This window comes from Oncorhynchus mykiss, chromosome 21 (genome assembly GCF_013265735.2).
Source record: "Oncorhynchus mykiss isolate Arlee chromosome 21, USDA_OmykA_1.1, whole genome shotgun sequence".
NCBI classification, from domain to species: domain Eukaryota; kingdom Metazoa; phylum Chordata; class Actinopteri; order Salmoniformes; family Salmonidae; genus Oncorhynchus; species Oncorhynchus mykiss.
The window spans coordinates 63,577,997-63,594,802 of NC_048585.1; the positions used below are offsets into that span (position 1 = coordinate 63,577,997).

At 48.3% G+C, this 16,806-nt stretch overlaps 1 protein-coding gene across 4 annotated transcripts in view; it reads right to left on the reverse strand.

Annotated features, from left to right (window-relative positions):
- Positions 1-925: 925 nt before the first annotated feature.
- The window catches only part of si:ch1073-157b13.1 (7SK snRNA methylphosphate capping enzyme), a 28,716-nt gene continuing 12,835 nt past the window's right edge, over positions 926-16,806 (reverse strand). For all 4 annotated transcript variants that reach the window (XM_036958408.1, XM_036958407.1, XM_036958409.1 and 1 more), the window contains 3 exons: positions 5,249-5,473; positions 2,227-2,335; positions 926-1,628 (listed from right to left, as the gene is read on the reverse strand). In XM_036958408.1, coding sequence (XP_036814303.1) covers positions 1,576-1,628; positions 2,227-2,335; positions 5,249-5,473 — 387 coding nt within the window. In that variant the 3' untranslated portion in view covers positions 926-1,575. The remainder of the gene's footprint in view (positions 1,629-2,226; positions 2,336-5,248; positions 5,474-16,806) is intronic.

A 16,806-nucleotide genomic window follows, 5' to 3' on the forward strand; every position in this document is an offset into this window, starting at 1 on the left:
GAAGTAGAAGACTGGGCCTTGTAGTTCACCTTCATGTCCAGCAGGGGAAGTAGAATTCCACTGAGTGATGAGATGGAGGTAAATCCTGCGGTTGGAGGAAACTAAAGAGGAACTGGTCTATATCAGCTAGGGTTTCAGACCCAGATGAAGTCTAGTCCAGAGTAACTAGTATGTTCATTGGAGATTCTCCATTTCATTAGTTTTTTTAGTTCTGGACGAGGCATAATCTGGGTCCGTTAAACTGGTACCTAGAGGCAGTTCTTAACAACAGGTCTGACACACACACACACTGGATCAGAAGAAGACAGTTTATTGTAGCAGGTTACTGTTTAAAACATGGATGAGTCTGGAAGGAAATGACCTCATTAGGCAGGGAGGAAGTCCCACCTCTCAGAACACACACTAGGAAGAACACTTTTATAAAGAAACATCAGCTTGTTAATGACACACACACACACACACACACACACACACACACACACACACACACACACACACACACACACACACACACACACACACACACACACACACACACACACACACACACACACACACACACAACCTCCCTCATACACACAGAAACACACACACACACACACACAATTACAACCTCCCTCATACACACAGAAACACACACACACACACACAATTACAACCTCCCTCATACACACAGAAACACACACACACACACACACACACACACACACACACACACACACACACACATACATACACACACACACACACACACACACACAATTACAACCTCCCTCATACACACAGAAACACACACACACACACAATTACAACCTCCCTCATACACACAGAAACACACACACACACACACACACAATTACAACCTCCCTCATTCACACAGAAACACACACACACACACACAATTACAACCTCCCTCATACACACAGAAACACACACACATACACACACAATTACAACCTCCCTCATACACACAGAAACACACACACACACACACACACACAATTACAACCTCCCTCATACACACAGAAACACACACACATATATATAATAACATGCCTCCTCGTACACACACTGGAGAAGAACTGGCAGACACACACTCAGGCCCCGCTTGGCTCCTTGTGGTTCTAGTTTCTACTTCCTCCTCCAGGCTCCCTGTTCATTCAGTGGGGTTGAATCAGAGAGGGTGAAACTGGCTCTGCAGAGGGCTCAACCAGGACGCCACGTCTCAGTAGACAGATGACTGAGTGGAGAGAGATAGGAGGGTGCCCTGGCCGTGAACTGTGTGGTTTACAAGTCTCTAGTTCAGTCTGTTAATAGTTTGGTCAGTCAGTCTGGCTGACTAACTAATCATTGATTAATAGTTTTGTCAGTCTGCCTGACTGATCAATCAGTTATGAGTCATTAGAAGCTCCTCTCATCCAATCACGGTTTGAGCGTTCCACCAGAGTTCAGGTAGTGGTGAGCGTCCACCAATCATACCAGCTGGGCGGTTGTTTCCATGGAGCCAGGCAGCGCTCTCGGCAGCGGTCCACTTCCTGCGGTGCTTCGGCACTCACGTGTCATATCTTGACCCAGTCACTTCCTGGGGGCGGGGCCTTTGTGGAACAGGTAGATTGGCCTCTGGAATCCTGGGACACACACACACACACAGTTAACACAAGTGCACAGACAGACAAACACACACACACTGTTAGCACACACACACACAGACACACACACACACACACACACACACAGACACACACACAGTTAACACAAGTACACACACACACACAGTTAACACAAGTGCACACACACACACACACACTTAACACAAGCACACACACAGTTAACACAAGTACACACATAGACACACACACACACACACAGTTAACACACTGTTAGCACACACACACAGTTAAGACACTGTTAACACACACACACTGTTAACACACACACACTGTTAACACACACACACACACACGGTTAACACACACACAGACTGTTAACACACTGGTAACACACACACACACACACACACACACACACTGTTAACACACTGTTAACACACACACAGTGTTAACACATACCCACACTGTTAACGCACACACACACACTGTTAACACACACACACACACACTGTTAACACACACACACACTGTTAACACATACCCACACTGTTAACACACACACACACACACACTATTAACACACACACACACACTGTTAACACACACACATTGTTACCTGTATCAGTCAGTAGTCTGTAACAGGTGAAGCCCACAGTAGAGGTGAGGTAACAACAGAAGTTGTCAGGTCTCAGTCTGATATCGCAGTAGTTCCTGTACGTCGTCTCCTAGGAAACACAACACATGCTGATGTCATACACTGTAGAAGTTCCAAACACCTTTCTGCTTCCTGGTATCCCTGGGGTCGGGGTCCCGGGTGTTGGGGTCCCTGGTGTTGGGGTCACTGGGGTCGGGGTCCCTGGGGTCGGGGTCCCTGGTGTTGGGGTCCCTGGGGTTGGGGTCCCTGGTGTTGGGGTCCCTGGGGTCGGGGTCCCTGGTGTTGGGGTCACTGGTATTGGGATCCCTGGTATTGGGATCCCTGGTATTGGGATCCCTGGTATTGGGATCCCTGGTATTGGGATCCCTGGTATTGGGATCCCTGTACGATCAACCTGGACTCAAGTCAGCTGATGTCTATATAGCTCCCTGTGTGTGTGTACCGTGATGGTGTGTGTGTGTGTGTGTGTACCGTGATGGTGTGTGTGTGTGTTCCGTGGTGGAGGTGTGTGTGTGTGTTCTGTGATGGTGTGTGTGTGTGTGTACTGTGATGGTGTGTGTGTGTGTGTGTGTGTGTACCATGATAGGTGTGTGTGTGTGTGTGTACCATGATAGGTGTGTGTGTGTGTACCGTGATAGGTGTGTGTGTGTGTGTAACGTGATAGGTGTGTGTGTGTGTGTGTACCGTGATAGGTGTGTGTGTGTACCGTGATAGGTGTGTGTGTGTGTGTGTATCGTGATAGGTGTGTGTGTGTGTGTATCGTGATAGGTGTGTGTGTGTACCGTGATAGGTGTGTGTGTGTGTGTGTGTACCGTGATGGTGTGTGTACCGTGATGGTGTGTGTGTGTGTGTGTACCGTGATGGTATGTGTACCATGGTGTGTGTGTACCGTGATTATGTGTGTGTGTGTTCCGTGGTGTGTGTGTACCGTGGTGTGTGTGTACCGTGATGGTGTGTGTGTGTGTGTACCGTGATGGTGTGTGTGTGTGTGTACCGTGATGGTGTGTGTGTGTACCGTGATGGTGTGTGTGTGTACCGTGATGGTGTGTGTGTGTTCCGTGGTGTGTGTGTGTACTGTGATGGTGTGTGTGTGTGTACCGTAATGGTGTGTGTGTGTGTATTCTGTGGTGTGTGCACCGTGGCGTGTGTGTTCCGTGGCGTGTGTGTACCGTGATGATGTGTGTGTGTGTTCCGTGGTGTGTGTGTACCGTGATGGTGTGTGTGTGTGTGTACCGTGATGGTGTGTGTGTGTACCGTGATGGTGTGTGTGTGTACCGTGATGGTGTGTGTGTGTTCCGTGGTGTGTGTGTGTACTGTGATGGTGTGTGTGTGTGTACCGTAATGGTGTGTGTGTGTATTCTGTGGTGTGTGCACCGTGGCGTGTGTGTTCCGTGGCGTGTGTGTCTCAGCCTCCAGTATTTATGCTGCAGTAGTTTATGTGTCGGGGGGGCTAGGGTCAGTTTGTTATATCTGGAGTACTTCTCCTGTCCTATTCGGTGTCCTGTGTGAATCTAAGTGTGCGTTCTCTAATTCTCTCCTTCTCTCTTTCTCTCTCTCGGAGGACCTGAGCCCTAGGACCATGCCCCAGGACTACCTGACATGATGACTCCTTGCTGTCCCCAGTCCACCTGGCCGTGCTGCTGCTCCAGTTTCAACTGTTCTGCCTTATTATTATTCGACCATGCTGATCATTTATGAACATTTGAACATCTTGGCAATGTTCTGTTATAATCTCCACCCGGCACAGCCAGAAGAGGACTGGCCATCCCACATATGCTCTCTCTAATTCTCTCTTTCTTTCTCTCTCTCGGAGGACCTGAGCCCTAGGACCATGCCCCAGGAATACCTGACATGATGACTCCTTGCTGTCCCCAGTCCACCTGACTGTGCTGCTGCTCCAGTTTCAACTGTTCTGCCTTATTATTATTCGACCATGCTGGTCATTTATGAACATTTGAACATCTTGACCATGTTCTGTTATAATCTCCACCCGGCACAGCCAGAAGAGGACTGGCCATCCCACATAGCCTGGTTCCTCTCTAGGTTTCTTCCTAGGTTTTGGCCTTTCTAGGGAGTTTTTCCTAGCCACCGTGCTTCTACACCTGCATTGCTTGCTGTTTGGGGTTTTAGGCTGGGTTTCTGTACAGCACTTTGAGATATCAGCTGATGTACGAAGGGCTATATAAATAAATTTGATTTGATTTGATTTGTGTGCACCGTGGTGTGTGTGTACCGTGGTGTGTGTGTACCGTGGTGTGTGTGTACCGTGGTGTGTGTGTACCGTGGTGTGTGTGTTCCGTGGTGTGTGTGTACCGTGGTGTGTGTGTTCCGTGGTGTGTGTGTACCGTGGTGTGTGTGTTCCGTGGTATGTGTGCACAGTGGTGTGTGTGTACCGTGGTGTGTGTGTACCGTGGTGTGTGTGTACCGTGGTGTGTGTGTTCCGTGGTGTGTGTGTACCGTGGTGTGTGTGTACCGTGGTGTGTGTGTACCGTGGTGTGTGTGTACCGTGGTGTGTGTGTTCCGTGGTGTGTGTGTACCGTGGTGTGTGTGTTCCGTGGTGTGTGTGTACCGTGGTGTGTGTGTACCGTGGTGTGTGTGTTCCGTGGTGTGTGTGTACCGTGGTGTGTGTGTTCCGTGGTGTGTGTGTACCGTGGTGTGTGTGTACCGTGGTGTGTGTGTACCGTGGTGTGTGTGTTCCGTGGTGTGTGTGTACCGTGGTGTGTGTGTTCCGTGGTGTGTGTGTACCGTGTTGTGTGTGTTCCGTGGTGTGTGTGTACCGTGGTGTGTGTGTTCCGTGGTGTGTGTGTACCGTGGTGTGTGTGTTCCGTGGTGTGTGTACCGTGGTGTGTGTGTACCGTGGTGTGTGTGTACCGTGATGTGTGTGTACCGGGGTGTGTGTGTACCGTGGTGTGTGTGTTCCGTGGTGTGTGTGTTCCGTGGTGTGTGTGTACCGTGGTGTGTGTGTTCCGTGGTGTGTGTGTACCGTGATGTTCTTGCTGCGGCAGTAGGAGCTCCAGGGTTGTGGTTCCAGGAGGAGAATGCCACCTGGTCGTAGGTGTGTATAGATCTGTCTGAACATTCTGACCACGCCCCCGTCGCCACCGTGCAGTTGGACCCACTTGGTCACGCCCAGACACAGGATGACATCATATCCTGCGGTGACGTCGTCACCATGGGGACATAGTTCTCGGTCCTCCATGTAATCACCCTAGGAAACAGACAAGGGTAGGAACACACTGGTAAAACTGTGACGTGGTGTTAAGGATTGGGGAGGGGAAGCTGATGCTACATACCGAGTGGAAACGTCACCACAAGGTAACAGTGCCAACCTAAAGAGTAGGGGTTAGAGAGTAGGGGTTAGAGAGTAGGGTTTAGAGAGTAGAGAGTAGGGGTTAGAGAGTAGGGGTTGGAGAGTAGGGGTTAGAGAGTAGGGGTTAGAGAGTAGGGGTTAGAGAGTAGGGGTTAGAGAGTAGGGGATAGACAGTAGGGGGAAGAGAGGATGGCCTAGAGAGTAGGGGTTAGAGAGTAGAGAGTAGGGGTTAGAGAGTAGGGGTTGGAGAGTAGGGGTTAGAGAGTAGGGGTTAGAGAGTAGGGGTTAGAGAGTAGGGGTTAGAGAGTAGCGTTTGGAGAGTAGCGGTTGGAGAGTAGAGGTTAGAGAGTAGGGGTTAGAGAGTAGAGAGTAGGGGTTAGAGAGTAGGGGTTGGAGAGTAGAGAGTAGGGATTAGAGAGTAGAGAGTAGGGGTTAGAGAGTATAGAGTAGGGGTTAGAGAGTAGAGAGTAGGGGTTAGAGAGTATAGAGTATGGGTTAGAGAGTAGAGAGTAGGGGTTAGAGAGTAGGGGTTAGAGAGTAGAGAGCAGGGGTTGGAGAGTAGGGGTTAGAGAGTAGGGGTTGGAGAGTAGAGAGTAGGGGTTAGAGAGTATAGAGTAGGGGTTAGAGAGTAGGGGTTGGAGAGTAGAGAGTAGTGGCTAGAAAGTAGGGGTTAGAGAGTAGAGAGTAGAGAGTAGGGTTTAGAGAGTAGGGTTTAGAGATAGAGAGTAGGGGTTAGAGAGTAGAGAGTAGGGGTTAGAGAGTAGAGAGTAGGGGTTAGAGAGTAGAGAGTAGGGGTTAGAGAGTAGAGAGTAGGGGTTGGAGAGTAGAGAGTAGGGGTTAGAGAGTAGAGAGTAGGGGTTAGAGAGTAGAGAGTAGGGGTTAGAGAGTAGAGAGTAGGGGTTAGAGAGTAGAGAGTAGGGGTTGGAGAGAAGGGGTTAGAGAGTAGAGAGTAGGGGTTAGAGAGTAGGGGTTAGAGAGTAGGGGTTAGAGAGTAGGGGTTAGAGAGTAGAGAGTAGGGGTTAGAGAGTAGGGGTTAGAGAGTAGAGAGTAGGGGTTAGAGTGTAGAGAGTAGGGGTTGGAGAGTAGGGGTTAGAGAGTAGAGAGTAGGGGTTAGAGAGTAGGGGTTAGAGAGTAGGGGTTAGAGAGTAGGGGTTAGAGAGTAGGGGTTAGAGAGTAGGGGTTAGAGAGTAGAGAGTAGAGAGTAGAGAGTAGGGTTTAGAGAGTAGGGTTTAGAGATAGAGAGTAGGGGTTAGAGAGTAGAGAGTAGGGGTTAGAGAGTAGAGAGTAGGGGTTAGAGAGTAGAGAGTAGGGGTTAGAGAGTAGAGAGTAGGGGTTGGAGAGTAGAGAGTAGGGGTTAGAGAGTAGAGAGTAGGGGTTAGAGAGTAGAGAGTAGGGGTTAGAGAGTAGAGAGTAGGGGTTAGAGAGTAGAGAGTAGGGGTTGGAGAGAAGGGGTTAGAGAGTAGAGAGTAGGGGTTAGAGAGTAGGGGTTAGAGAGTAGGGGTTAGAGAGTAGAGAGTAGGGGTTGGAGAGTAGGGGTTAGAGAGTAGGGGTTGGAGAGTAGGGGTTGGAGAGTAGAGAGTAGGGGTTGGAGAGTAGGGGTTAGAGAGTAGGGGTTAGAGAGTAGAGAGCAGGGGTTAGAGAGTAGGGGTTAGAGAGTAGGGGTTGGAGAGTAGAGAGTAGGGGTTAGAGAGTAGGGGTTAGAGAGTAGGGGTTGGAGAGTAGAGAGTAGGGGTTGGAGAGTAGGGGTTAGAGAGTAGGGGTTGGAGAGTAGAGAGCAGGGGTTAGAGAGTAGGGGTTAGAGAGTAGGGGTTGGAGAGTAGAGAGTAGGGGTTAGAGTGTAGAGAGTAGGGGTTGGAGAGTAGAGAGTAGGGGCTAGAGAGTAGGGGTTAGAGAGTAGAGAGTAGGGGTTAGAGAGTAGGGGCTAGAGAGTAGGGGTTAGAGAGTAGGGGTTAGAGAGTAGAGAGTAGGGGTTGGAGAGTAGGGGTTAGAGAGTAGGGGTTAGAGAGTAGGGGTTAGAGAGTAGGGGTTAGAGAGTAGGGGTTAGAGAGTAGGGGTTGGAGAGTAGGGGTTAGAGAGTAGCGGTTGGAGATTAGGGGTTGGAGATTAGGGGTTAGAGAGTAGGGGTTAGAGAGTAGGGGTTAGAGAGTAGGGGTTAGAGAGTAGGGGTTAGAGAGTAGCGGTTGGAGATTAGGGGTTGGAGAGTAGGGGTTAGAGAGTAGCGGTTGGAGAGTAGCGGTTGGAGAGTAGAGGTTAGAGAGTAGGGGTTAGAGAGTAGCGGTTGGAGATTAGGGGTTGGAGAGTAGAGGTTAGAGAGTAGCGGTTGGAGAGTAGGGGTTGGAGAGTAGGGGTTAGAGAGTAGGGGTTAGAGAGTAGGGGTTAGAGAGCAGGGGTTAGAGAGTAGGGGTTGGAGAGTAGAGAGCAGGGGTTAGAGAGTAGGGGTTAGAGAGTAGGGGTTGGAGAGTAGAGAGTAGGGGTTAGAGTGTAGAGAGTAGGGGTTGGAGAGTAGAGAGTAGGGGCTAGAGAGTAGGGGTTAGAGAGTAGGGGTTAGAGAGTAGGGGTTGGAGAGTAGAGAGTAGGGGTTAGAGTGTAGAGAGTAGGGGTTGGAGAGTAGAGAGTAGGGGCTAGAGAGTAGGGGTTAGAGAGTAGGGGTTAGAGAGTAGAGAGTAGGGGTTAGAGAGTAGGGGTTAGAGAGTAGGGGTTAGAGAGTAGAGAGTAGGGGTTGGAGAGTAGGGGTTAGAGAGTAGGGGTTAGAGAGTAGGGGTTAGAGAGTAGGGGTTAGAGAGTAGGGGTTGGAGAGTAGGGGTTAGAGAGTAGCGGTTGGAGATTAGGGGTTGGAGATTAGGGGTTAGAGAGTAGGGGTTAGAGAGTAGGGGTTAGAGAGTAGGGGTTAGAGAGTAGGGGTTAGAGAGTAGCGGTTGGAGATTAGGGGTTGGAGAGTAGGGGTTAGAGAGTAGCGGTTGGAGAGTAGCGGTTGGAGAGTAGAGGTTAGAGAGTAGGGGTTAGAGAGTAGCGGTTGGAGATTAGGGGTTGGAGAGTAGAGGTTAGAGAGTAGCGGTTGGAGAGTAGGGGTTGGAGAGTAGGGGTTAGAGAGTAGGGGTTAGAGAGTAGGGGTTAGAGAGCAGGGGTTAGAGAGTAGGGGTTGGAGAGTAGAGAGCAGGGGTTAGAGAGTAGGGGTTAGAGAGTAGGGGTTGGAGAGTAGAGAGTAGGGGTTAGAGTGTAGAGAGTAGGGGTTGGAGAGTAGAGAGTAGGGGCTAGAGAGTAGGGGTTAGAGAGTAGGGGTTAGAGAGTAGAGAGTAGGGGTTAGAGAGTAGGGGCTAGAGAGTAGGGGTTAGAGAGTAGGGGTTAGAGAGTAGAGAGTAGGGGTTAGAGAGTAGGGGTTAGAGAGTAGGGGTTAGAGAGTAGGGGTTAGAGAGTAGTGGTTAGAGAGTAGGGGTTAGAGAGTAGGGGTTAGAGAGTAGGGGTTGGAGAGTAGGGGTTAGAGAGTAGAGAGTAGGGGTTAGAGAGTAGGGGTTAGAGAGTAGAGAGTAGGGGTTAGAGTGTAGAGAGTAGGGGTTGGAGAGTAGGGGTTAGAGAGTAGAGAGTAGGGGTTGGAGAGTAGGGGTTAGAGAGTAGGGGTTAGAGAGTAGGGGTTAGAGAGTAGGGGTTAGAGAGTAGGGGTTAGAGAGTAGGGGTTAGAGAGTAGAGAGTAGGGGTTAGAGTGTAGAGAGTAGGGGTTAGAGAGTAGAGAGCAGGGGTTGGAGAGTAGGGGTTAGAGAGTAGGGGTTAGAGAGTAGAGAGTAGGGGTTAGAGTGTAGAGAGTAGGGGTTAGAGAGTAGAGAGCAGGGGTTGGAGAGTAGGGGTTAGAGAGTAGGGGTTGGAGAGTAGAGAGTAGGGGTTGGAGAGTAGGGGTTAGAGAGTAGGGGTTGGAGAGTAGAGAGCAGGGGTTAGAGAGTAGGGGTTAGAGAGTAGGGGTTGGAGAGTAGAGAGTAGGGGTTAGAGAGTAGGGGTTAGAGAGTAGGGGTTAGAGAGTAGAGAGTAGGGGTTGGAGAGTAGGGGTTAGAGAGTAGGGGTTGGAGAGTAGGGGTTGGAGAGTAGAGAGTAGGGGTTGGAGAGTAGGGGTTAGAGAGTAGGGGTTGGAGAGTAGAGAGCAGGGGTTAGAGAGTAGGGGTTAGAGAGTAGGGGTTGGAGAGTAGAGAGTAGGGGTTAGAGAGTAGGGGTTAGAGAGTAGGGGTTGGAGAGTAGAGAGTAGGGGTTGGAGAGTAGGGGTTAGAGAGTAGGGGTTGGAGAGTAGAGAGCAGGGGTTAGAGAGTAGGGGTTAGAGAGTAGGGGTTGGAGAGTAGAGAGTAGGGGTTAGAGTGTAGAGAGTAGGGGTTGGAGAGTAGAGAGTAGGGGCTAGAGAGTAGGGGTTAGAGAGTAGGGGTTAGAGAGTAGAGAGTAGGGGTTAGAGAGTAGGGGCTAGAGAGTAGGGGTTAGAGAGTAGGGGTTAGAGAGTAGAGAGTAGGGGTTGGAGAGTAGGGGTTAGAGAGTAGGGGTTAGAGAGTAGGGGTTAGAGAGTAGGGGTTAGAGAGTAGGGGTTAGAGAGTAGGGGTTGGAGAGTAGGGGTTAGAGAGTAGCGGTTGGAGATTAGGGGTTGGAGAGTAGGGGTTAGAGAGTAGGGGTTAGAGAGTAGGGGTTAGAGAGTAGGGGTTAGAGAGTAGGGGTTAGAGAGTAGCGGTTGGAGATTAGGGGTTGGAGAGTAGGGGTTAGAGAGTAGCGGTTGGAGAGTAGCGGTTGGAGAGTAGAGGTTAGAGAGTAGGGGTTAGAGAGTAGCAGTTGGAGATTAGGGGTTGGAGAGTAGAGGTTAGAGAGTAGCGGTTGGAGAGTAGGGGTTGGAGAGTAGGGGTTAGAGAGTAGGGGTTAGAGAGTAGGGGTTAGAGAGCAGGGGTTAGAGAGTAGGGGTTGGAGAGTAGAGAGCAGGGGTTAGAGAGTAGGGGTTAGAGAGTAGGGGTTGGAGAGTAGAGAGTAGGGGTTAGAGTGTAGAGAGTAGGGGTTGGAGAGTAGAGAGTAGGGGCTAGAGAGTAGGGGTTAGAGAGTAGGGGTTAGAGAGTAGAGAGTAGGGGTTAGAGAGTAGGGGCTAGAGAGTAGGGGTTAGAGAGTAGGGGTTAGAGAGTAGAGAGTAGGGGTTGGAGAGTAGGGGTTAGAGAGTAGGGGTTAGAGAGTAGGGGTTAGAGAGTAGGGGTTAGAGAGTAGGGGTTAGAGAGTAGGGGTTAGAGAGTAGGGGTTAGAGAGTAGCGGTTGGAGATTAGGGGTTGGAGAGTAGGGGTTAGAGAGTAGCGGTTGGAGAGTAGCGGTTGGAGAGTAGAGGTTAGAGAGTAGGGGTTAGAGAGTAGGGGTTAGAGAGCAGGTGTTAGAGAGTAGGGTTTAGAGAGTAGAGGTTAGAGAGTAGCGGTTGGAGAGTAAGGGTTAGAGAGTAGGGGTTAGAGAGTAGGGGTTGGAGAGTAGGGGTTAGAGAGTAGCGGTTAGAGAGTAGGGGTTAGAGAGTAGGGGTTAGAGAGTAGCGGTTGGAGAGTAAGGGTTAGAGAGTAGCGGTTAGAGAGTAGGGGTTAGAGAGTAGGGGTTGGAGAGTAGGGGTTAGAGAGTAGAGAGTAGGGGTTAGAGAGTAGCGGTTAGAGAGCAGGGGTTAGAGAGTAGAGGTTAGAGAGTAGCGGTTAGAGAGTAGGGGTTAGAGAGTAGGGGTTAGAGAGTAGCGGTTAGAGAGTAGAGGTTAGAGAGTAGAGGTTAGAGAGTAGCGGTTAGAGAGTAGAGAGTAGCGGTTAGAGAGTAGAGGTTAGAGATTAGGGGTTAGAGAGTAGGGGTTAGAGAGTAGCGGTTGGAGATTAGGGGTCAGGAGGTAGATTTGGGATAGGGTGTCAGTATATATCAGAGAAGTAAACAGACTTGATGGAAATAAACATTACAGAGCTCTGCAACACTATCTGATTGAGAGAGATAGAGGCAGTAACGCAGAAGAACAACTCTTTCTAACTTTATGTTGGTTAAGAGTGAAATTAACGAGATGAAATTAGTCAAATGGTACAATTGAAGATCAATACAGGAGGAAAGGATTGACAGAGAGTGTGAGTTAAAAGACCTGTCTAGATAGCTACATTCATATTGTCAATTAGCTTACTGGCTAGCTCCAACTGTTTTACTGGTAGTAACCATAGCAACATGGCCACTGAGGCGGCTAGCAGCGCTAGCAGAGACTGAGAGACTTCCTCCCCGTTTTGTTCTTGGAATTTCCAGTCTAAATCCAATCAGAGAAAGGAAGAATCAACGTTAACAACAGAATTCCGAGGGAGAACCCAGTTTGCTGACTGCTCACACAACAGGACTGTTACAAACCTGTTATTTGACAGAGACCACACTACTGTAACCAGGCATTTCAGCCAGGGCAGTGGGGCTGCACTCAGCTCTGTTGTGCAGGACTTCCCCACCCTGGGATAGATGGAGGAAACCAAAAAGGACAGCACCCCGACCTCTCCCCTCAGGCACCACCAGCAGCAACCCAGACCCACACAACAGGTCTGTCCTCCCCCCTGCCTGCCTACCAACACCAGAGCCATGACCACCTCCAGACTGCTGAGAGACAGGCTGGCTCTGTTAGAGGTATGGGTTACTGAGCTGAAGGAGCAGCCCCCCAGCTACACCACCTCCAGCCTGCTGAGAGACAGGCTGGCTCTGTTAGAGGTATGGGTTACTGAGCTGAAGGAGCAGCCCCCCCCTCCATGTACACAGACCCTGTGTATCCCAGCCACACACAGACACCCCTCCATGTACACAGACCCTGTGTACCCCAACCACAGATCGTAAACCCACAACTCTGGTAAAACCCACTGATGTGGCCATCCTCATTGATTCAAATGGGAAATTCATAAAGGAAAACCTCTTCTCCCGCCACGAGGTGTCCAAAATATGGTGCCCAAAAAACACAGGATGCACTCCACATCCTGTCCCAGCCTGACTTTGGCACAGCAGGCCACATTATTATTCACACCGCACCAACAACCTGCGAGAGGAGCAGGAGAGAGTAGGCAGCCTGGTCAACAGAGCAGCAGAGAGGGTATCTGGGCGGTTCCCCAACTCCCACATCACCATCTCCACTCTGCTGCCCTGCAAAGACTTTCATCCCCGTACCAGAGGGTGTGGCCTACTCCAGAACGTACACGTTGCTCACCACCCAACAATCACCCCAGAGCATCTGCACGACCACCCACCTGAGGAAGGAGACAGTAGGGATGTTTGCCAAGTCTCTAAAGGACGTGGCACTTGGTAGACAAACACCACCACCTCTACCAGACTGGACCGGGCCCAGTCTACTACCCCACACCAGACCCCCACCTCTTCCAGACTGGACCGGGCCCAGTCTACTACCCCACACCAGACCCCCACCTCTACCAGACTGGATCGGGCCCAGTCTACTACCCCACACCAGACCCCCACCTCTACCAGACTGGCCCGGGCCCAGTCTACTACCCCACACCAGACCCCCACCTCTACCAGACTGGACTGGGCCCAGTCTACTACCCCACACCAGACCCCCACCTCTACCAGACTGGATCGGGCCCAGTCTACTACCCCACACCAGACCCCCACCTCTACCAGACTGGATCGGGCCCAGTCTACTACCCCACACCAGACCCCCACCTCTACCAGACTGGCCCGGGCCCAGTCTACTACCCCACACCAGACACCCACCTCTACCAGACTGGACCGGGCCCAGTCTACTACCCCACATCAGTCTACTACCCCACACCAGTCCAAAATACAATAACTACTGTGTTGTTCAGAGAGATAAACAAGGCAGTCCAAAATACAGTAACTACTGAGTTGTTCACAGAGATAAACAAGACAGACCAAAATACAGTAACTACTGAGTTGTTCAGAGAGATGAACAAGACAGTCCAAAATACAGTAACTGCTGAGTTGTTCAGAGAGATAAACAAGACAATCCAAAATACAGTAACTACTGAGTTGTTCAGAGAGATAGAGATAAACAACACAGTCCAAAATACAGTAACTACTGAGTTGTTCAGAGAGATAAACAAGACAGTCCAAAATACAGTAACTACTCACTACTGAATTGTTCAGCGAGATAAACAAGACAGTCCAAAATACAGTAACGACTGAGTTGTTCAGAGAGATAAACAGCACAGTCCAAAATACAGTAACTACCGAGTTGTTCAGAGAGATAAACAAGACAGTCCAAAATACAGTAACTACTGAGTTGTTCAGAGAGATAAACAAGACAGTCCAAAATACAGTAACTACTGAGTTGTTCACAGAGATAAACAAGACAGTCCAAAATACAGTAACTACTGAGTTGTTCAGAGAGATAAACAGCACAGTCCAAAATACAGTAACTACTGAGTTGTTCAGAGAGATAGAGATGAACAAGACAGTCCAAAATACAGTAACTACTGAGTTGTTCAGAGAGATAAACAAGACAGTCCAAAATACAGTAACTACTGAGTTGTTCAGAGAGATAAACAAGACAGTCCAAAATACAGTAACTACTGAGTTGTTCACAGAGATAAACAAGACAGTCCAAAATACAGTAACTACTGAGTTGTTCAGAGAGATAAACAGCACAGTCCAAAATACAGTAACTACTGAGTTGTTCAGAGAGATAGAGATGAACAAGACAGTCCAAAATACAGTAACTACTGAGTTGTTCAGAGAGATAAACAAGACAGTCCGAAATACAGTAACTACTGAGTTGTTCAGAGAGATAGAGATGAACAAGACAGTCCAAAATACAGTAACTACTGAGTTGTTCAGAGAGATAAACAAGACAGTCCAAAATACAGTAACTACTGAGTTCTTCAGAGAGATAGAGATGAACAAGACAGTCCAAAATACAGTAACTGAGTTGTTCAGAGAGATAGAGATAAACAAGACAGTCCGAAATACAGTAACTACTGAGTTATTCAGAACCCCTACTCTCTACTCTCTAACCCCTACTCTCTAACCCCTACTCTCTAACCCCTACTCTCTACTCTCTAACCCCTACTCTCTAACCCCTACTCTCTAACCCCTACTCTCTAGCCGCTAATCTCTAGCTCCTACTCTCTACTCTCTAGCCCCTAATCTCTAGCTCCTACTCTCTAACCCCTACTCTCTAACCCCTACTCTCTAACCCCTACTCTCTACTCTCTAACCCCTACTCTCTAACCCCTACTCTCTAACCCCTACTCTCTACTCTCCAACCCCTACTCTCTAACCCCTACTCTCTAACCCCTACTCTCTACTCTCTACTCTCTAGCCGCTAATCTCTAGCTCCTACTCTCTACTCTCTAGCCGCTAATCTCTAGCTCCTACTCTCTACTCTCTAGCCCCTAATCTCTAGCTCCTACTCTCTACTCTCTAGACCCTACTCTCTAGACCCTACTCTATAACCCCTACTCTCTAACCCCTACTCCTGTTGATCACTCAGCAGCACTCAGCTGATCAAATCAAATCAAATCAGAGTAGCTGATCACTCAGCAGTTAGTATATTTTGGACTGTCCTGTTGATCACTCTTAACAACTCAGTAGTTACTGTCTTTCTGACTGCTATTCTTTCTTTCTGCAACATGAAATCACTATCAGTTAACATGTGGAACATTCAGGGCCTAAACTCATCAACCTTTGGACTGAAGAGTTTAGCACTGGAGTTTACGAGAAAATGGTCAAGATGTTGACGTCATCATTCTGCAGGAGACATGGTGTAAGGCTGACATCGTAACTCACTGTCCCACAGGCTACAGAGAGGAACTTGTGCCATCACAGAAATACAGCTCTGTCAATAAAAACATCTGATCACAGCCGAATTACGTTGTTCCTCAAAATAACAGACATGGAAACAACCACACATTCACAGCCCAGTAAGCTGAACAACATCAGACATTCACAGCCCAGTAAGCTGTACAACATCAGACATTCATACAGATGAGCCCAAAACAGCACAGAAGAAACCAGACAGCAACTGGATACCACATTCACTCACAGTAAAGAAGGCATCAATCTAGCAGTAAAAACATCAACTATATATTCAGGCAAACATTCACTCACAGTAAAGAAGCCATCAATCTAGCAGTAAAAACATCAACTATATATTCAGGCAAACATTCACTCACAGTGAAGAAGGCATCAATCTAGCAGTAAAAACATCCACTATATATTCAGGCAAACATTCACTCACAGTGAAGAAGGCATCAATCTAGCAGTAAAAACATCAACTATATATTCAGGCAAAACGGCTAAAGAAGCACAACTGAAATTGAGTAAAAACAAACCAGAGTCTGACGGCAGTACTTTAGAGATCTAACACCCTCATGTAAATACTGACGGCAGTACTTTAGAGATCTAACACCCTCATGTAAATACTGATGGCAGTACTTTAGAGATCTAACACCCTCATGTAAATACTGATGGCAGTACTTTAGAGATCTAACACCCTCATGTAAATACTGATGGCAGTACTTTAGAGATCTAACACCCTCATGTAAATACTGATGGCAGTACTTTAGAGATCTAACATCCTCATGTAAATACTGATGGCAGTACTTTAGAGATCTAACACCCTCATGTAAATACTGATGGCAGTACTTTAGAGATCTAACACCCTCATGTAAATACTGATGGCAGTACTTTAGAGATCTAACATCCTCATGTAAATACTGATGGCAGTACTTTAGAGATCTAACACCCTCATGTAAATACTGATGGCAGTACTTTAGAGATCTAACATCCTCATGTAAATACTGATGGCAGTACTTTAGAGATCTAACACCCTCATGTAAATACTGATGGCAGTACTTTAGAGATCTAACACCCTCATGTAAATACTGATGGCAGTACTTTAGAGATCTAACACCCTCATGTAAATACTGATGGCAGTACTTTAGAGATCTCCTAACACCCTCATGTAAATACTGATGGCAGTACTTTAGAGATCTAACACCCTCATGTAAATACTGATGGCAGTACTTTAGAGATCTCCTAATACCCTCATGTAAATACTGATGGCAGTACTTTAGAGATCTAACATCCTCATGTAAATACTGATGGCAGTACTTTAGAGATCTAACACCCTCATGTAAATACTGATGGCAGTACTTTAGAGATCTAACACCCTCATGTAAATACTGATGGCAGTACTTTAGAGATCTCCTAATACCCTCATGTAAATACTGATGGCAGTACTTTAGAGATCTAACATCCTCATGTAAATACTGATGGCAGTACTTTAG